The sequence below is a fragment of the Phyllostomus hastatus genome, unplaced genomic scaffold, assembly GCF_019186645.2.
Source record: "Phyllostomus hastatus isolate PE091 unplaced genomic scaffold, TTU_PhHast_1.1 phas_scaffold_11, whole genome shotgun sequence".
NCBI lineage: Eukaryota > Metazoa > Chordata > Mammalia > Chiroptera > Phyllostomidae > Phyllostomus > Phyllostomus hastatus.
In genome coordinates, this window is record NW_025334005.1 from 680,134 (window position 1) to 701,662 (window position 21,529).

General features: G+C 62.2%; 2 protein-coding genes across 6 annotated transcripts in view; both read right to left on the bottom strand.

Moving 5' to 3' along the window:
* Positions 1 to 535: 535 nt before the first annotated feature.
* Positions 536 to 9,989, bottom strand: FADD (Fas associated via death domain). Its single transcript, XM_045854930.1, has 2 exons — positions 9,520 to 9,989; positions 536 to 6,263 (listed from the first exon to the last, which is right to left on the bottom strand). Exons 1-2 carry the CDS (start codon positions 9,803 to 9,805, stop codon positions 5,914 to 5,916), a joined length of 636 nt encoding a protein of 211 aa, XP_045710886.1. The 5' UTR covers positions 9,806 to 9,989; the 3' UTR covers positions 536 to 5,913.
* A 5,124-nt stretch (positions 9,990 to 15,113) lies between these two features.
* Positions 15,114 to 21,529, bottom strand: part of ANO1 (anoctamin 1) — a 142,472-nt gene continuing 136,056 nt past the window's right edge. For all 5 annotated transcript variants that reach the window (XM_045855236.1, XM_045855240.1, XM_045855237.1 and 2 more), the window contains 3 exons: positions 19,892 to 20,076; positions 16,915 to 17,020; positions 15,114 to 16,755 (listed from right to left, as the gene is read on the bottom strand). In XM_045855236.1, coding sequence (XP_045711192.1) covers positions 16,513 to 16,755; positions 16,915 to 17,020; positions 19,892 to 20,076 — 534 coding nt within the window. In that variant the 3' untranslated portion in view covers positions 15,114 to 16,512. The remainder of the gene's footprint in view (positions 16,756 to 16,914; positions 17,021 to 19,891; positions 20,077 to 21,529) is intronic.

The window sequence follows — 21,529 nt, forward strand, 5'->3', positions numbered from 1 at the left end:
TGCCCACACCCGCCCAGCAGGAACTCACACCCTGACCAGTGCACTGGGGATTCCAAAACCCTTGGGTGCCCCACCCCCACCCGGGACACCCAGGCCTGGCCCTCCAGTCTTGGAGTTTGTTTCTTCGCCCGCACATCTGCAGGGCGGGGCCGGACTGGGCAGGAGGGGCCGCCGGCTGGCAGCGAGGTCAGGCAAGGCCGCTGTCAGACTTTGGGAGGAAGGGGAGGCAACAGCTTGGGCAGGTGGCCGGCGTCGCTCCTGGGCATCAGGATGCTGCGGGCCGGCCAGGGTTGACCCCGAGGGGTCCGGGAGCACGTGCAGCGAGGCTCCTCCCGCGGGCAACCCCTCCGGACGCCGAGACTCGGACTCAGGCGGCAGTGAGGAGCGAGGCTTCGCCCCCGAGGGTGCGGCTGCGGCCGCCTTGGTGCGTTTGGACGTAAGGCCGGGTGGCGAATGCGCGTAACCCTCGCGAACTACAAGACATCAGTAAAACTGCCAGTTAGAGAGAGACGCCTATAAAATGAATACAATTTCCTTACTTTTAGAGATTTCATTTATTTAGAAAGGAAGGGAGGAAGAGACAGAAGCATCCGCGTGTGGCTGCCTCGCATGTGCCCCCAGCTGGGGACCTGGCCCGCAGCCCGGGCCTGTGCCCCGACCGGGAGCTGAATAGATGACCTTTCGGTTCACAGGCCGGGGACTGCGACCACGTCTGACGGGTCCTAGCACCTTCTCCAGACACTGCACACGTATCCCTTTGTGGTTCAGTCGTGTCTCTATCCTTCTTGCAATAACAAAGCAAAATGTGATGAAACTGTTCAGTATTCTTCCATCTTCAGTGCTAATGGCCACACAAAAATTGACCATTTTTTAGGAGTTTTTAAAAGGCACCCTGGTATAACAAAGACAATATTGAAGAAAGTATGGCATTTTTGTACAAAAATGCCATAACAATGTCATCAACAATGAAACAGCAGAAACAGAAATTAGGGGGGAAAAAATCCCATTTGTAATTCCATTGCAACAAGAAAAATAAAAGACCTGGGAATAAACCCAACGAAGGAGGCGAAAGCAGGACTCAGAAAACTACACAACACTGAAGAGAGACGTTAAGGAGGACACAGATAACTGGAAGCATATACCGTGTTCATGTATTGGAAGAATTAACATCGTCGAAATGTCCATGTAGCTCAAAGCAACTTGTAGATTCAGTGTAATTCCTATGAAGGCACCCATGGTACATTTCACAGAGATAAGATAAACACTTCAAACATTCACGGGGACCCCGGGACGGCCCCGAAGAGCCTCAGCGATTCTGAGGAACAGGACGCAGCGGGAGGGAGCACTACACCCGACACCGGACCGCATCGCAAGGCCGCCGTGGCTGACACAGCCCGGGGCTGGAGTAAGAACGGACACGGGGACCTCGGGGACAGAACAGAGAGCCCAGAGACAAACCCAGGTCCCTACGGTTGACCGGCGTGTGACAAAGTGGCACGAACACACAGTGCAGCACGAGTAGCCTCTTGAACAAATGGTGCTGGGAGGGCCGGGCAGCTCCGTGCAAACAAAGGCAACTGCACCACCAGCCCGCACTGTCTATGAGAAGAAACTCGGTGTAGGAAAGGCTGCAACAGGACCCGCGGCACGGTAAGTCCTGGAGGGGACACAGGCTGGGAAGCCTCCGACACCCTGTGCAGTGGTCTTCTCACGGCCACGTGCCCTGCAGCAAGCAAATAAAGCTTCAAGGCTAAAGAAAACGTCAGCAAAATGACAAGGGTCGACTGTATGGGAATATATATTTGCCAACGATGCCTCAGACAAAGGCTCCATCTGCAAAATATAGAAAGAACTCACACGACTCCACTCCAGGAAGACAGACAATCCAATTAAAAAATGGGCAAAGGACCCGGACAGACACTTCTCCGGAGGGGACACAGAGAGGGCCCGAGCCACATGAAGGGAGGCTCAGTGTCACTAGCCACCAGAGATGCACAATTAAACCACGACGAGATACCGCTTCACAGCAGGGAGAACGGCCATCACAGACAAATGAACCTCTCCACATGCAGTGGAAAGGACGGGGAGACCGGGAACCCCAGTGCGCCGCCGGCGGGCAGCCGCTGTGGGAGACAGTATGGAACTTCCTCAAAGCACGAAAGTTTCAACTGCCTCTTGTGCCAGTGATCCCGGGGACCGGGCTGTACCCCAAGAGCCCCGAAACACCAACTTAGAAGAACCTGTGTGCCCTAGTGTTCATAGAAGCATTAATTGGAGTTTTGGAAACAACCCAAGCCCACATCAGTAATTTAGTGGGTAAAAAAACCTGCGGTACATGTGCACACAGCGGAATGCTATGCTGCAGAAAGGAGGGGCTCCCGCCCTTTGCGGGGAGCTCTTGGAGACAGCTGCATGGGACCGGAGAGCATTGCACTAAGTGAAGTATTCCAGGCTTGTGCTCTCACTGTAAGTGGAGCCTCACCAACAAAACGAACAAGAGTGTAAAACAGAACCAGAGACGTGGAAATAAAGAAACGGACAGTGACCGGAGGGGAACGGGGAGAGGGGGTAATGGGGGAAAGAGGGGAAGGGTCAAGTCAAGGTGCACGTGTGAAGGCCCCACGGACGAGGACAGCGTGGTGGGGTGGGCGGCCAGGGGAGAGTTGGGGGGGGGGAGATGGGGACGGCCACGCTTGAACAACTGAGTGGGCGCACGAGGACGTGGCAGCAGCCCAGCACACGCTAATAAGACTGTCCTGAACCCAGCTGAAGACCGCCGAGAGCCATGAGCCTCACAGAGAAACAAAACGGACTTTTTGGTCGACCTGATGTGACCTTTCTGCCACGTTTAAATGTCCCTGAGCACGCCCATGACACTGTGCGGCTGTCCCACCCTCGGCACGTGAGTTTGGTGGGACAAAGCTGTCCCCTCGTGCCTACACCGTCATCAGGCAGCTTTGGGACACTGGGGGCCTTGGGCCTGCCTGGTGCTGGGGTGACGCGAAGGGTCCAAGATAGTTTTCTGTTCAACCCAGGAGAGCTGCAGCCACACGTCACGTGGCTCCCTCTGGGAGGACCCCACGCCCCCACTGAATCGGCCTGCATTCTTTGGTGACAATGCAGTGGGTAAATGTGTGACTTTTTTTCGAAGACTTTTTTTGAGAGAGGCAGGGGCGGCGGGGGAGCGGGAGAGAAACATCAGTGTGTGGCTGCCTCCCACACACCCCCTGGCAGGGACCTGGCCCCCAACCCAGGCCTGTGCCCTGGCTGGGAACCCAACGCATGACCCTTTGGTTCGCAGGCTGGCGCCTGGCCCGCTGAGCCACACAGGCCGGGGCATGCGTGACTCCTGCCGGTGTCTTCATCGAATCAGATTCAATGCTGAGGACTGCTCTGACGGGAACAGGTTTCAACTGCAGATGCTCCTGGCACCAGACAAGTCCTGCCTCTGTGCCCATGCACGGAGGGCCCCGGCGTGCTCGCCCGTCTGGTCCCAGAAGCGACACGCACAGCGATGCTGGAGCCAGCATCAGGACTCAGAGCAGTGATCGTGGAAATAACCCGAAACAAAACATGTGCGGACAGCGTGTGGTTCTGAGGACGCAGTCAGGGGTCTGCAGGCTGGGTCCAAGGGGTGGGCGGGGCAGAGAAGGGCAGAGCCTGGGTGGCCCAGGGAGGTGGTGAAGCTCATTCCCAGGGGGGACAGGCTGTGGGAAGATGTGCACTCTGGCCCACGGGGTCTGAGTGCTGTGGCCGCGGCGCACAAATTCACCCGGACCGCAGGACACTCTCTGAGTGAGAGGGGGCCCGACCCCCGCCTGGACCGGCCTTTGTTGCTTTTCTGGGCACGTGACATGCAGGCTGGTCCTCATTTACTATGCACGGGTTCGCTTTAGGTGGCTACCTTTTACAGATAACAAAGGAAAGGATGTTGGTAATTACTTCAAAGAGAAGAATGCTGCAGCTCAAGGGGAAAGGTGGTTGAACTGGTTACACTCCATACTTGGGAGGTTTAGCAGATTTTAAGAAGTGACTTTAAAGATACGCAGTAGACCTTTGCTGCCTCCATCCAGGGTGAGGGAGCTTTAGCCAAAGCAAGCCTCATAGCAGCCCAGGCCCAATGCAGGCCTGGCTCCCCACGGGAGAACCAATCCTCCGTGGGTTTGGGTCCTGTGTGGTGAATCACTCCCCACAGGTTTTTTGCATCAGGCTGGGCTCCATTTGCCACGCCATGTGGTTCAGTTACCTGTAGGAAGACGCTGGTGAGGTAGTTGTGAGCGGAGGAGCTGGTGCTGCGGTGCCTGGGCCGGCCGGCCCTGGTCTGTGTCTCACACGGCTGGGCAGACACAGAGCCTGCCCTCCAGGGCCCACGTCTCAGCCCCTGGCACTTGGGACTATGCTCTCGCACAGTAAAAGGCCTTGCACAGTGACCAGTACAGAGCTGGGCACCCCAGGAAAGGCGCGGCAGAACCAGGGGCCTGGGGCTGGGCACCCGGAGAGGAGAGGTGCTTCACGAGGGGGGGGTCAAGAGAGGCGCCCCATGCCCCACGGCGGGGCACGGCTGCGGAGGCGCACCAGGGGTCGGCGGCCCGTGACCCCGGCAGGTGCCGGGAGATGGGGAAGAGGACTGAGGCCAGGGAGCGGGCAGGAGATGGAACAGACGAGGCTCCCACGAGTGCTGGTGACCCTGGAGACGGGGCGACACACAGAGCCCCGTGTGGGACCGCAGAGCAGGGCCGCCTGGGGCGTGGGGGGCTGGGGGCCCTGGGGGGCGGCGGGCAGAGGGCGACGGAGCTGACCCCGCGCGCCGGGAGCACTGGGCCCGCTGCCCCCCCCCATCAGAACCAGAAACACCATCCCTCTGATGGGACATCGGGCACGTGGGTCCCCAGGGAGACGACACTGAGGACACGCCACCTGGGAGCAGCCTCCGGGTCATGGGCAGGGAGGCGCTCCGTGCCGCAGGGCAGTTCAGACCTGAGACGAGAGGCGACCGACTCCGGGGACCTCGAAGCGCGGCAACGGCCTCCGACCAGCCTCCGGGCGCGACGCCACGGCTTGTGTTTAAGGCACCGAGGAGCAAGGAGTCGTGGGTTTGGGGGGCACCTAGTGTGGCTGGAAGCTCCCTGGGTGTGGACACAAGCCCAGAGGCCAGGCCAGGCCACGGCCCCGGGCCTGACTCGGAAGCCCGCCCGCCCGCCCTCCGGCCCGTGTCCGAGCACACAGCGGGTCGGCGGACATGGGAAGGCCAGCGGGCCTGTCGTCAGCGGACGGTGGTCTGAGCCTTCCCCGTGTGCCGCGTGTCTTCCCGTGCTCGTCCTTCTCTCCTGGAGCCGGGCCGCCACGCTGGCCCTGCTCACACGGGCCTCCCAGTCTGGCCCGGGGCCGTCATGGGGGAGCCCCCCGCCACCCGTGGGGGCCGGTGGAGTAGGTGCAGGTGTCTGTCCGGCTGGGAGCCCCCATCTCCAGGGGGCAGTTTCTCCTGCTCGTTCACCCCACCCGACGGCTGACTCAGGGGCCTGCAGCTGCCCGGGGCTGGGCCCCGCCAGGCCCTGGAGCACGGGTGGGGGGCACGTTCTCGCCCCCCACCTCCCGGATCCTGCAGCTCAAGATGAAAGCTTTGGTCACGTGGGATTAGGTCACATGGTGGGTGATGAGAGGCTGCTCCAGGGGGCTGGAGAGGGGGGTCCCGGGGCGGCAGTGCCCGCCGAGGGCAGGCCTGGCGTACGCCGCGCGTGGCGCCGGGGGACAGGCCGCCGGAGCAGCTGGCAGCCGAGCTGGGGCGGAGCCCCGGGCGGGGACCGTGCGTCGTCATCAAAGGAGCCTCTGTCAGAGCGCCTGGCCGACCCCGTGGCGGGAACTGGAGCCCAGCTGTGCAGAGGCCCGTCGTCCCCGGGGAGAAGGGCGGCAGGGTCAGGAGGAGGCCCCTGGGACAGGCGCGTCCGAGTCCCACGACTCGAGGGACACGGTGCCGCTGCCACTCTCACTCCGGAGGCTCCGGGCCTGCTGCTCCTCTTCGACGAGATCCGCCACGAGGTTCAGGCGGCTGGCCCGCAGCGCCTGCACCAGGTGGGACACCTCGGCCTGTCCCCGCGCCGCTCGCTTCCAGACCCTCAGCGACTCCCGCACCTGCTCCACCAGGTTCCGTGGGTACTTCACCTCGATGGCGTCGATCTTGGGGTCGGGCACCTTCAGCTGGCGCGCCAGTCTCTTCCAGTCCTTGCCCACGTGGTCACATATGATGTCGAAGGCCGCCTGGAAGTCTAGGGGGAGAGAGAGCAACGGGGTTCGCTGGGGGCTTGGGAGGCCCCTGGGGGGATGGCCCGCTGACACCCGAGGGCTGGGGCGGGCTGCAGGGGAGCTCCCTGCTTAGGGCCGGGAACCGAGGGAGGGGCTGGGAGAGCCCGAAGGGAGGAAAGGGGGCTGCTCCCCTGCCCGGAACTGTGGCCCCGAAAGGACACGCCCACGCCACGTCCCCGGAGCCATGCGTGTTATCAGAAGAAGGTCTCTGCCGATGTGAGTGAGTTGAGGATCTCGAGAACAGGTCGTCCTGGGTTACATGGGCGGGACCTAAACCCAGCGGCACGTGTCCCCATAGGACAGACACAGAAGCCTCGTGACTACGGAGGCAGAGACTGAAGTGATGGGGCCACAGCCAAGACGCCTGGAGCCCCCACCCCAGAAGCTGGACGAGGCAGGGGGGACCCCACCTCACCCCCTACCCTCCCAGGGAGTGTGGCCCTGGGACCCCGGTTTCCGACTCTGGCCCCGACCAGCTGTGAGCGCTTTAAGCCACCGAGTGTGCGGTGACTCCCACAGCATCCCCGAGAAACTGACACGCGCCCCAACGCTCATTTGGGGAGCTGCCCTGACTGACCACCAGTGTCCGGCCCCGGCCACCACGCCCTCGTCTGCTGAAGGCACTCCGAGGTCGGCGAGCTGGGGCGGCAGAGCACGACGGGCCGTCTCCAGAACGGGAGAGGGGAGAGCGGAGGGCAGAGACGATGCTCGGAGTGCCCCTGCTGGAGGGCTGGGGGGCCCCGGCTACAGGCCACCGAGGCGCTGTCAGCCGTGCACCCACCCCGGAGCCCCGACGGCCCTGGGAGGCGGTCGCTTGTGTTACTACGACCGTGTGTACCAATAAGGGAACTGAGCACAGAGAGAGCCAGTGATTCCCCTGAGGACACACAGCCAGACAATGGCAGAGCCAGGGTGCAAAACCCTGACGGTCTGGTGCCCCGGCCCGCTCTGGATCCATCACTATGCTACAGCGCCTTCTGGAAGAGTAATAACAAACCACCCCTGACGCCCCATTCCTGCTCTTAACCTTCTGGCGCGCTCCCCCCGACACACAGTAACTACATGGACAGAAACCAGGCACACGCTCGAGCCCCTGAACTGCTCCCCGGGTCCTGCAGACCCCTCCTCAGTGTGCCCAGCGAGCACCCCCCCCCCGGACAGCCTTGAAAACACACGTCCCACGTGGCCTTCCGTCTGTCTGCTCTCCGGCAGAGCCACGCCTTCAGCCTGCCACCAAGGAGCGCCAGCTCTTATGGAGTGACACCACGGTGTCACGTTTATCTCCTTTTTGGGTTCAGTGACCCAATGACCAATTCCAGGCCACAGCCTGAAGAGTGTAAGGGGCGCCCCCAAGGTATCTCCTACCCTCCCGCCCCCGGGCTCTGAGAACACGGCTGGTGACCCAGGAACCCTGCTGGAGTCAGGTCTCACTCTTGCTCCCGGACGCTGCCGCAGGCCCCGGGTGCAGGTGGCGGGTGGGGTGGGAGTGGGGTGCCTGCGAGCTGCCCGCTGCGGGAATCTCACGTTTACTCCAGGACGCTGCTGCAGGCCCCGGGTGCAGGTGGCGAGGTGGGGGTGGGGTGCCTGCGAGCTGCCCGCTGCAGGAAGCTGCTATAGAACGCACTTGACCAGAGACAAAACAGAAACGGGAGGACACTTCATAATCCTGAAGGGAAGAATCCATCAAGAAAACATGAATGTTGTAAACATAAATGCACCCAACACAGGAGCACCCACATATAGAAGGAAAATCTCAGGAGACAGCAACACGCCTATACTAGGGGACTTTAGCACCCCACTGTCAACGATGAACAGATCTTCCAAACAAAATATCAACTAGGATATCGTGGAACTGAACTACGTGTTAGATCAAATGGAGTTAGCAGATATATATATATATAGAACCTTCATTCTAAAGAAGCAAAATACACATTCTTTTCAAATGCACACGGAACATTTTCAAAGGTAGACCCCATGATAGGACCCAAAACAAGCCTCAACACATTCCAGAAAACTGAAATCATATCAAGCATTTTCTCGGACCACAAGGGACTGGAACTAAAGACCAACCTCAAGGGAAAATGTTAAAAAATATTCAAACTCATGGAGACAGAACAGCACGCTATTGAACAATGAACGGGTTAACAATCAGATCAAGGAAGAAATCCAGGAGTGTCTGGAAACAAATGAAAATGAACTCACAACAGTTCTATACCTTCGGGACACAGCGAAGGCAGAGCTGAGAGGGAAGTTCATAGTGACCCAGGCCCACCTAAAGAAGATGGAAACATTTCATACAAACAGCCAACCCCGCAGCTACAGGAACCGGGGGAACAGCAACGAAGACAGCCCAGCGCGAGCAGAAGGAAGGAAATAACCAAGATCAGAGCTGAAGTAGGTGACCCAGAGACTAAAAGCACAATTCTAAGGATCAGTCAATCCAGGAGCTGGTTCTTTGAAAACATAAACAAAATCGACAAGACTTTACCCAGATTTAAAAAAGAAAAAAAAAAAAAAGAACGGACTTGATCGGAGGAACAGTGTTGTCCCTAATACCACCCGTTGGAGGCCACCCTGCCTCGCTCCGACCCCAGGGATCCGTTAGTGACCGGCTCCGCAAGCCGGTCAATATCCCTTCCAGCCAGTCCTCTCGCCTGTAAAAGGGGAACAATGACAAAAGATAGTCTGTAACGAACGAGGTTATTGCGAAAACCAAGCGTGCACCGCGCTTCAGACAGGGGCTGCAGGCGCAGGCCACGCATCCTCGTGATTCACTATCATCCTGGTTCTCCGAGGGCGGCGCCGGCCAAGGGCACTAGCTCCCGGGCGGCCCGCGGGCGTCGCGGCAGCCCCGGGCCGGGCCGCGCCACTCCTCTCCACCCAGAGGTCGGCAACGCGTTCCGCTTCCGGGTACTTTCTCATTTGCTTAGACGGAGTGGGGAGGGGAGAAAACGCGGGGCCTGGGACCTGGCGTGAGCTCACGGTTCTGAGGTTGGACTCTCCCACGGGTCACCGGGGGTGTTGAAAACAATCCCAAACTCGACCTTGGCAAAGGCTCGCTGCCTGGCAGACTCCCAAACGCAACCGCTGGGCAAACTGGCTCCGCCTCCCCCAGTTCCAGTCCTGGCCCGTGTCCCGCCCCGCCGCCCCCCGCCCCCGGCCCGGCCCCCAGCACAGCCCCTGTCCCCACCCTGGTCCCGTCCCCCGTCCCGCGCCCACCTTGCTCATCTGTCCTCGCTGCGATCTCCGCGCCCGCCTCGAAGTCGTCCAGGAGCCGCAGCAGGTCCCGGCGCCGCAGGGAGGTGAGCAGTTCGCGCAGCCGCTCGGGGTTCTCGCGGTCCAGGTCGTTCTGCTCGAGCAGCAAGGAGAAGAGGTCGATGCCGCTCTGCACGCGCTCCAGCTTCCTCTTGCCCAGGCGATCCTGGCACAGGAACTTGAGGTCGCTCAGCTCGCTGGACGACAGGCGGGTGGACACCGAGTGCAGCAGCACCAGGAACGGGTCCATGGCAGCGGGCGACGGCGGCCAGCTGGCGGGCGCGAACCCGGCTCTGCGCCAGCTGCCCCAGCCCGCCACGCCCGGCCCGGCCCGGCCCGCCGCCCGCTCCCAGATCAGCGCGGCGGGGATTGCCCCGGTTCCCTCTTATCAAGTCCTTCCTACCCCGCCACCGGAAGTTCGCGTCAGGCCTGGACATCCGGCGCCTCGCGAGGACTCCGAGACTCGCGCATGCGCCCGGAGCCTGACCGTAGCCATTTCCGCCTGGGAGGCGCGCGGTCGCCGCCAGGGGGCGCGGCAGGCAGGGTACCGGCGCGGGGCTGGGACGGCCTCTGCGCCTGCGCCCTCCGGACCCTCTCCCAACCGACCGGAACCCGTTTGTCCCGAGAGCGCCCGGCTGGCTGGGCGGGCCTGCGTTTTCCGGGAAATGTAGCAGTAAGGATGCTGATAATAAATGCTTTCGTTTGTGAACATTTGTGATGATTCATGTCCTGTAGTGCCCCCTGGACACGTGGTCGGAAAAGATGACTCAGGCTTATTTAGGTATTGAAGTTTAATTGATAATTGATTTTTTAAAGTCGTAGTCACTGATGCTTTGAATGCTTTTCAACGTTTATTGAGAGCTTACTGAGTGCCAGGCAGTAGGTGCTGGGGCCAATTCGGCAAGTCCCCGCCGGCCAGAGCTTAGTCATCAGTGCACCAGCTTCCGAAACAGATCAAGTGCAGCGTGCCCGAAGTCAGCGCGGCCAGGGCCCGGAGGGGAGGGGAGGGGAGGGGAGGGGTGAGCAGGTGGGCTCGCCGGGGCAGGTGCCGGGGGTGAGGGGCAGGGTGTGTGCTGGGCAGGGCACTGCGGGAGCAGGGCAGAGACGCAGAGCAGGGCCGAGGTTCCAGGAGCAGCGGGGGGGTGGGGGGGCAGCAGGTGTGCGGGCAAGGACGCAGGGGGAGGCTGGGGATGGATTAGGAGGGGCCTCACACGCCAGGGTGGAGCCCTTGCAGAGTGTGAGTGGAGGAGCAAAGGCGTCTGAGTTACCTTTATATATATATATATATATTTTAAATTGAGAGATAATTCATACCCCATGTATCTCACCCTTTTAAAGTGTACAATTCCCTGTTTTTCAGCATATTGCTAAGGTTGTCCAACCCTCACCATTAGCTAATTTTAGCACATTTTCATCACCCCAAGTAGGAACCTGGTACCCACTAGCGGTCACTTCCTTTCCCCCTCCTTCCCCCAGCCCCTGGCAACTGCTTTTACTTCCTGTCTCTTTGAATTGGACTCTCCCGGACAGTTCCTGTAACGGACCATCCACCACGTGGCCTTTTGAGCCTGGGTTCCTTTCATCGAGCAGGATGTCTTCAAGGTTCACCCCCGACGTAGCAGGTGTTGGCGCTTCGCTCCTTGTCACGGACGACAGTCTTCCATCGCCCGGATGGAGCGCACGTGCTCTTCGGTCGTCGGCTGGTGGGCGGGCCTTTCGGTCGTTCCCACCTTTCGGCCACTGAGCGTAGTAGCAGTGCTGCCGGGAACTCCGAGTAGGAGGAAGGAATCACTCCGCCTCGGGAAAGAATCCACCGACTTCACGTTCGTCCCGACGAGGGAGGAGGGTGCCGGGGCCGAGCGCAGCAGAGGGGAGGAGGAGCGGGCGGCCGTCGCTCCATCCGGGGTGGTGGGGGTGCTGGCGAGGTTTGAAGGATGCCGTGGGCACGGGCTGACCTGGGGAAGGTGCGGGCGGGCGGGCGGGTTTGGGGGAGGACCCGTGAGAGATGCTGGCTGGACAGCGGCTGCACCGGGTGAGGGTTTGGAGCGGAGCCCTGGGCAGAGATGCGCCCTGGAGAGTACTCCGCGGACCGATGGTGCGCGTCCTGGCCCATTTTACCTACGTCAACCTGATGGGGCCGAGGGCGCCCTGAGAGCCGGTAAAGCATTTCTGGGTGTGTCTGCGAGGGTGTTTTGGGAAGAGATTGGTATTTGAACCGGTAGACAGAGTCAAGCAGATGCACTCCCCCCAGTTTCGGTGGAGGGTCCCCATAGAACTAAAAGGTGGTGGCAGGGGGAATCGCGCTCTCTCTCGGCTTGAGCTGCCCTCGGCCCCAACGGCGGCCCTGGTTCCCGGATTTGGGACTCAGACTGGGACTCGCACTGCTTGCCCCCAGCTTTCCCACCTGCAGACTCAGACCGAACGGCACCAGGGGCTTTCCCGGTTCCCCAGCGAGCTGGTGGCAGGGGGAGGGACTTCCTGGCTTCCCTAACCACGCCGGCCACTTGCGATAACAGGTCTCCCTGTTCAGGTCTCCGGTGTCCCACTGGTTCTGTCTCTCTGGAGCGCCTGGACGCAGGCCGTGTTGAGTCACTATGGAGGGAGGGCAGAAAGACGAGGGGACCGGGGGCTGAGCCCTGGGGGTGTCCACGCACATGACTTGTCTGCGAAAGTGTCTGTTCAAGTCCTCTGCCCCCTTTTATTTTATTTAAAGGTTTTATTTACTTACGTGTAGAGAGAGGGGAAGGGAGGAGAAAGAGAGAGAGAGAAACATCGATGTGGGGGAGAGAAACATTGATGGGTTGCCTCTCGCCTGCACCCCAACGGGGGGCTGAACGACAACCCAGGCCTGTGCCCTGACTGGGAATCAAACCCGCGGCCTTCTGGTTTGCGGACGATGCCCAGCCCACCGAGGCACCCGGCCGGGGCCCTCTGCCCATTTTTAGTTGGGTTGCTTGCCTTTCTGTTGCTGAGTTGAAGGGGTTCTTTGTGTGTCCTGGACGTGAACCCCGTGTCAGACACCGGAGGGGCCGTCCCACTATCCGGGCCACACCCTTTGGTGCACAAATGTGTGACGTTCTGACGGAGTCCGGGGTGGGTGTTTTTGCGTCCCTGAGCACGTGTCTTCACGGGGAGACGGGGTGCCACGTTGTTGTGCTGGTTTCGTGGGTGCACACTGGCCTTGTGTGTGCAGCTGATCAGCAGTTTCTTTTCCTTTCTTTTTCTCTGGGGAGCGTCTCCGCGCTCTTTTGGTTTTCCTCTTCCCGTTAGTTCCTCTCCCTGTTTGTCTCAGTCACTCTCACGCGCGATGGCTCTGGGCTTGGCTTGGGGCAGAGTTTTTTTCTGCAGAAAAAGTCTCCGTGCTGAGGCACGGGGGTGTACGGTTGCTGGGATAATGCTCGCCCCGCCCCCCGCCACCATGCCAGCGTCCAGATCCCCACACCTGGGACTAGGTTCGCTTCCCTGGCGGAAGCGGCCTCGCGGGTGTGATGAGAGGAAGGATTTGGGGCTGGGGGGTTCCTCTGGCCTAGTCCCAGGACGCGCGTGGGAGGGGCTCCCCACCACGCTGGCCGGAAGGTTGCATGGAGGGGCCCAGCCCTGCACCCGGCACCCGGACGCTCGCCCAGCGAGACCCGTGTCAGACCTTTCCCCCACGGAACTGGAAGTTGATAAACGCGTGTCGTTCTAAGTCACTACCCTCGTGGCCGTTTGCCACGTCAGCAAACGGAAAGCCGGCCCTGGCCGCCTGGCCGGGGCTTTTCCGGGTGCTTTCCTCCCGGCGCGCAGCTCTCACGGGCCGCCAGCAGAGGGCAGCAACGCCCCGCGAGCCAAACCAGAGACGGGCACCCCAGCGGCTGGGGCTGGCTGGTGGGATCGGCACAGCCGGTGGGGACCCTGGTTGCAGTTGCGGGGGAGGGGGCTGACCAGAAGGGAGCACCAGCGGAGGCTCCTGAGGTGCCGCGACGCTCTGCTTGAGTCCTGGCTACAGAGCGCTGTTTTTTTTTGTTGTTGTTTTTTTGCTCCTTGGAAGTTGTACATTTAAGAGAGTTTTCTGTGTGTTATACTTCCATAAAAGTGGCTGGGGGGGGCAGAGAGGGTAGGGATGGGGTGCACAGTGAAGGGGACACAGTGAATAAGTAACGGCAGAGCGGGGGGAGCCAGGCCTCAGTTTGGAAGGCTGCCTTTCTCCCAGGCACGTCCTGCAGGACCCCGGGCAGCCGGGCAGCCGGGGTGCGATGCCCGAGCTGGTCCAGGCCAGGGTCCCCCGGGGCTGAGCTCCTCCGCCCAGTGCTGTGGGGGGCATAGGGGTGGGCTGCTTGCTGTGGGCGCACTGGGTAGGGGCACGCCGCCTTTCCTTCCACGTGCCCCCCAACCTCCCTCCCCAGCACGCTGCCAGCTCAAACCCAAGGTCCACTCGGCCCAAAAGTGGAACAGGTCAGTCATCTGTCTGTCCGTCATCCTCCCACCCCCTTACCCATTGGGGACTGAACCCGCAGCCTTTCGGTGTTTGGGGTGACGCTCTAGCCAGCGGAGCCACCGGCCAGGGCCTGCCTGCCGCCCCCCTGTGGATGTTGAGTGACTGAATGTCCATACCGGTCTCCGTACGGTCTTGTCTTAGATGCTCAGGAGCCTTGTGATGTGGGGCACCTCCCCTCCCTGGCTCTGACCCTGTCTCCTCACCTCCCAAGCGGGGCGGAGGGTCCCCCTGTGAGCCCTCAGGCTTCTGGGAGGACCCAGGAGGGGAAAGGGCTCCGTGGACACAGGCCCCAGGTGCCGCCCTTGGCTTGGGACCAAGGACTCCGTGAGTAAGCAGAACGCGGGGAGCTTGCGGGTTGCTGAGGGTTTCCCGGGGACGGAGGCGTGCGGGCACGAGGGGGCGCCCGAGGCTCACTGCTGGTTGGCAGGGCTCTGGAGGTGGGCCACCTCAGCTAGCCACCCAGGCACCCGGGAGGCCAGTGTCCCCAGCTGACAGGGCTGTGCGGCCTGAGGTCCCTTCACGTGTCCCTCCTTCCAGGACATTCTGGTGATCCCACCGGGTGGTGGTGTGGAAACGAGTGCCCCCACCTTACTGGTGACTCTGGGTTGTCCCCAAAAGTCTTGGGGGGAAGTTTAGCTCCATGAAACCCCAGGACTGCTCTGGTGGGTGGGCAGGGGCGGGGCCCAGAGCTGGGGCTCAGGGAAGAGGCTGCTGGGAAGGTGTGACAACCCCCGCCCCAACACACGTGTACACATTCACGCACACATGCACAGACACAGGCACATGCGAACACACAAGCACACACAGAGACTCAGAGGAGGTGTCGGGAACATGCAGAACACTTCAGGTGTCTGTCATCCAGGGAAAGGGATGCCTGCAGGCCCCTCCTGGATCTGCAGCTCCACCTGCCAGGGGCTTGGGGACCCTGGGGACAGCCTCGGGAGCTTCCTGGGGCAGACTTGGGGCGTGTTCAGGGGAGGAAAGCGTCGCGCATCCAGATTTATCCGAGGGGGGCACGTCCGGCCACGGCCCTCTGGGTCTGTGCACATGCACTTGAAAAAAAATGCTTTTCACGAGAGGATTTTTGGTAATCACCTAAGTTTTAATACAACATTCAGATACAAAACCCCGTCTCGTCTGGGACGGCTTCCTGCACGGGAGAACCGAGGCGCCGGGTCGCGGGCTGCGGCCGACCCCACAGGGCGCCCTCGGACTTGGAGCGCAGCCGTGTGCTCGCGGGCGGGCGTGTCGGCGTCAGGGCCACCACACCTGGGGACAGACCCGGCCGCCTCCTTCCTGCCCGCGCCGCGGAAGCAGCTCGCTCCTCGTCTCCCTGGGCGCCCCCCGACGCCTCAGGGCCGTATTTCAGGTTAGTCTGACGGCGGCCGCCGGTTCCCGTCACCCGCCTCACCCGCGAGACCTGTTCGCACAAGCTTTTAAAAATCATAATTGTCCAACAGTAACATTCCTGTAAGTAAAAATATAGAGAAGAGTTACCAAAATAGAAGCCTTTATTAATAAAAATCTTTGGTAGTAACAGGATTTTAAATTCCTCTCAGTGGTATTTGGTTAACTAAAAAAAAAAAAATGAGACGTTCCTTCCACCTTTGAGCTACAGAAAAAGAGAAAAAAACAAAAACCAACCCTCAAATCCACCGTAGAATCGATTTAAAAAGACGACTCAATAAATATCCTAGAGCTGCAAATGCACCCCGGACGCCCAAGACTCCTAGAAACCTCTGTCTTCCCTGGAAGGGCCCGGGGGACCCCTCACTGTCAGCCCGGCTTTGCCCCCCCCCCCCAGGAACCCCAGCAGTGGGGCGGTCAGCTCACTGCGGTGGGGAGGGGTGTGGCCGGCGGCAGGGACCCCACCGGCGCCGCTCCCACGCCCTCTGACAGCCAGGCGTCCTCTCCTTCTGACCAGAGGGACTGGTGGGCCCAGAACCCGCGGAGAAGACGGTGAAAGCTGGCCCGCCTCTCTGACCCAGAGGCAGGCGGGGCCTCTGGGGGCTGGTCTCCGCGGCTCCGGCCTCCCCCGCCTCTCCGGCCTCCCTCCCGTCGCACCAGTGCGCGCCCAGGGCCCCTGAACGCCGGTGGCATCGGTTGGGCACCAGGAGGACCCGAGAGGGTGGCCCTGCTCACCGGTCCCCGTGGAGGAGACCCAGGGTCCCCAGAGCTGCCTCTGCCAAGCCCCGCCCCTGCTGTGTGTCGCCACCCCATCCCCAGCAATCATTCTGATTAACCTTGAAAAGTAAAGATAAAAAAATTCCCTGCATAATGGTTTTGTGCAAAAAACATGGGGGAGGGAGGGAAACAGAGGAAAGACCAAAAAAAATAAAAAATAAAAAAAGGTTGTCCTATCAGAAGGTGGTCTTCAAGGTTTGCTGCAAACCCAGAAGCCACTGGGTGTGGAGGGGGCGGGCGCCGCCTGCCCGGGAGAGGTGTCCATCGGTCGGCCGGTTGGTCGGGGCGCGGCGCCGCTACAGGGCGCCCGCGTGGTGCTCGGGGCCGGCCAGGCCGACTCTGGGGCTGTGGTTGTTGAGCGGCTCGTCCTTGGCGGGGTCCCTCTCCATCCACGTGTCCAGGAGCTGCTGCTTGCCCTGCTCCTCCCGCATGAACAGCTCCACCATCAGCACCTTCTCCTTGTGGATCTGCTGGCTGATGTCCTTGGGGATGTCGGGGATGACCCAGTCCACGAAGTCGCTCATGAACATGACCAGGTTCTGCGGGGAGAGGCGGCACGTGGTGGCGGGAGGGCGGGCCCCGGAGCATGCCCCGCACCGCGCTCAGAGCAGGCCCTGCGGCCCGACCCCTGCGGCGGCCGCCGGCTGCAGCCTCCCAGACCCCCTAAGCCCCCCGCTCCTGCCTGGGGCCCGTTGTACCTGGAAGACAATGACGAAGGCCAGCCGTGCCGCCAGGACGGCCCAGAAGTCCTTGGAGATGTCGTACTTGTGTTCCGACCACGGGGGCTCACGGTAATCCTTGTACCTGCAGGTGCCGGCAGGAGTTGGGGGTCTGTGAGGGGGCCCTGGGGTTCTGCGCGGTGCCTGGGGGCTGCTGACCGCCGGCAGGGCCTCAGCCGGGACAGCTGTCCCCGGGGGACAGGGAGTCTCTCTCCGTGTCGGAGGGAGGCGGCCAGGAGCCCGAGGGGCCTTGTGGAAAACGACCCCAGGAAGAGTCCTGTGGAAGTGGGCTCTGGGACCGTGTGGTGAACCCCTTTATCTAAAAAGAAGTCCCGCCCGGAACCCCCAGTGGGCCACACGGAGCAAGTGGGACTTCCCTGGCGGAACTGGTGTGGGGTTCCCTAGGCCCGGCCCCCCTGAATCCCAGGCCAGCCCTGCTGCCCACAAAGCTGCGGACGGGGTCCCCTGGACCCAGTCTGAGAGCCACCCGTCTGGTCTCCCCGCTATTTGTGGGGGAAACTACTGGAAAAAGCTAAACATTTTCTCAGCGAGGTCTGTGGAAGAAGCTAAACAGGCCATCCGTGTGGTCAGGGCCTGTCTGGCACCTGCCCCAGGGGCGTGGTGTCCTGGGCACCCCTCTGCTGCAACCTCTTGGCCCCTATGCCCTATCTCTGCACAGGGCCAGCCCACCCCCCTCCCGAGCGCTCAGGCTCAGATGCTGCCCAGAGACACCAGCTCCCTCCCACCCTCTCCCAGGGCCCCGACCGTGCACCCAGTGGGGCTGTGAACATGATTTTACTGTCTGTCCGCCCCGCCACCAGAGGGAGCACTGGCGGACTCCTAGGAGCCTCAGGTCTCCATCCCCTTCCTCCTCCACAGGGGGGCCACAGAGGCCCAGGGCGGAGCCCAAGGTCCTGTCCCACCTAGGCCCACCCGACTGCTCCTTGAATTCGGGGGGATGCTTGGGTTTAAGGGGACTGAGCCCCCCTCTGCCTTGGAAAAGCTGTGCGAATCAACCCCCGGTTCCTGGTGTGGGGCCGCAGGGACGTTCCCGCTGGTCCCTGAGAAGTTACCGCCCAGCAGGGAGACCAGGAGGGGCGGTGCCTGGCTCCGTGGGCGCAGCAGCCCCTGCCTAGACCCAGGACCGGCCACCGCCGGCCTCTCTGGGCCTCTATCGACATTCTCTCCCTCCTTCCCTCCTCGGGCATCTACTGAGCAGCTGCCGTGTGCCAGGGCCCAACCCAGGGTGCGATTCCGAAGGGGACACACAGCCCGGGCCCCTCCCCCACACGGCTTCACGTCTGGACTGAGCTGGACGGGAGGCCGAGCTGCCAACCCCGGAGACGTGACTGGGCTGGGGACACGTGCCCGGTGCCAGCTGCCAGCAACAAGCAGGTTGCGCAGCCGGAGCTCCGAGGGGAGCTGGCGGCCCGTGCCCTCCCGGCGTCAGACGCCACACGCATGCGCCCTCCCTCTTCCTCCTGCGCTCACGGCCTGCTGCGGCGGCGGGAGGCGGCGAAGTGCGTGGGTCACCCGGCAAACTCCTACGCATCCCGCAAAGCCCGCTTACGGGCCCGATGCCACCCCCGTACTGTCCTCTATCAGAGAGGACCGTATTTTTTTTTCCTTGCTTAGCTCCCCTCGGCCACCCGCCGGCTCACCCGGGCAGGGGATAACGTCCTCTCTGGGGGCGGCTGCGGGCGCGCCACGAGACCAGGCCCGTTTCAGTGCAGGGACGAACGGCAGCCAGCAGCGCCCCCGCTTGGCCAGCTCCCTCACACCCACTGCCCCAGGCCAGGCTGGGCGCGGGGCCCGCCGCCAGCTCCTCTCGGCGGAGCGGGGCAGACGCAGGCGCGGCCGCTGGAGGGCGCTCACACACCTGCAGCAGGTGATCGCGGTGATCACAGCCAAAGGGCGGGGGAGGGGAGGCCCTGGCTGAAAGCGGGTTCCCAGGAGCAGGGCAGTCTGGCTCATGGTCTCCCACCGCCCTGCGGGGTGGGAGCCACAAGACCCCTAACGCCCTGGGTTGTTGGCCTCTTCCGGTGTGGCCAGCGCACCCCAACCGACACGTGGGGCGGGGAGCTGCTTTCCTAGCCGAGGCCTGCGACCCGGCGCCTGCTCTCAGAGCCCCCAGCTGACCCTGGACACATCGGCCGGACACTCCTGAGGGGGCTTCTGATGAGAGGGCCCTACACCCCCAGCCTTCCTTCTTCCTAGTCACGCTTCCCCTGGAACTCACTTCTAGTTCAGCAGGCCGAGCTGAGTGTGTTCTTCGTGCCTCGTTCACACCGTACAAAGGTGTCGGTGCACCTGCCTGTGGTGGGACCTCTGGAAGGGACTACTGCCCCTCCCCAGGCCGCCAGGCCCCAACACCCAGCCCTCCCCCAGGGGACCGGACGGAGGGTTGGAGCGGGTCCTCCTGCCATTCCCGGGTTTACACGTCCACCTACATGTATGTTCACCTGCGGGCCCCTCCCTGACACAGGACACGTGGGCCACCACGTCACTGTTCTCTGGTTAGTCGGGCCCGCTGGGAGTGTCTGCTGTTGCCACGCCATCAGTGCTACCCACAGAGCCCAGTAGACTCGGTCCTGGGACCTTTGCCCTGACGACCGAGAGAGACATTTTTGCCACTGGGCTTGCTTGCTGTGTGCAGAGCTGCTGGGGGAACTCTGTGCCCCTCCCCCAAATGATGCCAGCGTGCAGGAAGCCAAGCTGGGAGGCAGCACCTCCATGGAGCCTGATGGCACACAGCACCTGGATCCAGCTGTGCCTGAGGCTATGCCGGGTTTCTTAGTTAAAGGAATGGATAGATCAGCTCCTACCCCCACCCAAGGACCTTTTTTCTGGAAGATGGAGCTGTTCTGTGGCTTGCCCCGAGAGAGCCCCACCTGAGCCCGGCTCTCCCAGGAAGCCGGCGCACGCAGCCCCCACCCCACCCCCTGGAGGGCGGTACCTGCAGATGTGCACCTCGTAGCCCAGGTCCAGCGGGTCGTTGGGCGCCGTGCCCTCCTGGAAGTCGCTGACGTTGAAGGAGGACAGGGTGTGGCTGACGAAGCCATGCATGGTCCCGTTCTTGCTGTACATGTACAGGTACACCAGGCGGGGGATGAAGTCGGACGTGAAGGAGATCACGAACGCCTGGGCAGGGACAGCGGGGGACGGCGGGTGAGTTGCCATGAGGTCGCGTGCCCAGCAAACACGCGAACAGTGTGTGTGGGGGGTGCTCCTGTCGGCCACTGCGGCAGCCTGGGGAGCTGGGGACACGGGGCCCCTGAGCGGGGAGGAACGCTGGCAGCCGTCTACCGGCTGTGTGGCCCTGGGCGAGTCACCCAACCTCTCTGTGCCTCCGTGTTCTCCTCCTCACACGGGGCTAACAACGCCCACTGTGCAGCCCTCGGGCCTCGCTTTCCTGGTTTGTGTGAGAGGGAGGGCGGGGGCGGGCAGGGCTCTGTCGAGGGAGCTTGGACCCCGCCCAGCGTGGGGCCGCTGTCAGCACAGGGACCCGGGGCCTCACACCCGGGGGTGCAGCCCGGCTCCGCCCCTTTGTGGGCGCGTCACCGGACCTCTGCACCTCGGCTGCCTGGCCTGCAACGTGGGGCAGTAACTCCCAGCCCCCGAAAGCTGCATGCCCACTAGTGGGCGGGTGCACTGTAGGCGTGACTCAGGGGGGCCTGCAACGTTCTAGATGCTCAATAAATGGTAGCAGCCGGCATTACCACTGTGGCTGGGCCCGAGAGTCCCCGCCTCTGGGCTGAGCGTCACATCCTGGGCACTGGGGACCGAGTCCCACGGCCTCGCTGTGACCCTGACCTGTCTGTCCCACAAGGAGCCGCCTGCCCATATGCCAAGTGTCAGCTCCGGGGGCTCGGGCTCAGCCCGTGGGTGGAGGAGGTGTCCTAGGGCGGCACTCGGGGCACACCATGGCTGCCTAGGGCTCTTGCACCCGGGACACAGCCTTGGGGGCTGAAGCAGCTGGTGGGGGCCCACCAGACAGAGCTCGACCCAGGGGGTCCAGGCCCTGGCAGTCAGGGGGACCTCGACAGGAGGTGGTCTGCTGTGACAGAGGGCTGTGACGCCCCTAACCTGCAGGTCAGAGGTGGGGGGTGGTGGCAGAAGTGGGGGCAGCCATGTCCCCAGCCAGCTAGGCGTGTGTGTGTGTGTGTGTGTGTGTGTGTTGGGGGCGGGTGGTGCTGTCAGGTTCCTCCCCTCCCTCTGTCTCAGCGTTTCCCGAAGAGGAAAATTAACTTTTAAAAAAAGAGCAGAACCCTTGCCTACCAGGGATCTCTCTCAACGTCTGTCTATCCCTTGTTCATTCTCAGGACTCCGCCGGGGAGAGAGTGGCCTTAGGGGTCAAGGTGGGCATGGTGGAGAATTTTGCCCCAGGTGGTAGAAAAGGGCCGAGGACAGCTTGCTATTCCCGCCCAGAGCTCCCCACGACCCTCAGTACGACCAAGGGACATTTCTGAAGGGGACACGCTCGTGCCGCCTTCGGCCATACCGCGTGGGAGGCAGAGGCCCCTCCGGTACCCCGGAACGGGGGGCTGGCTGCCCGGCGGCTGAGCCCGGGGTCCCGACGGCCCGAGGTCACTCA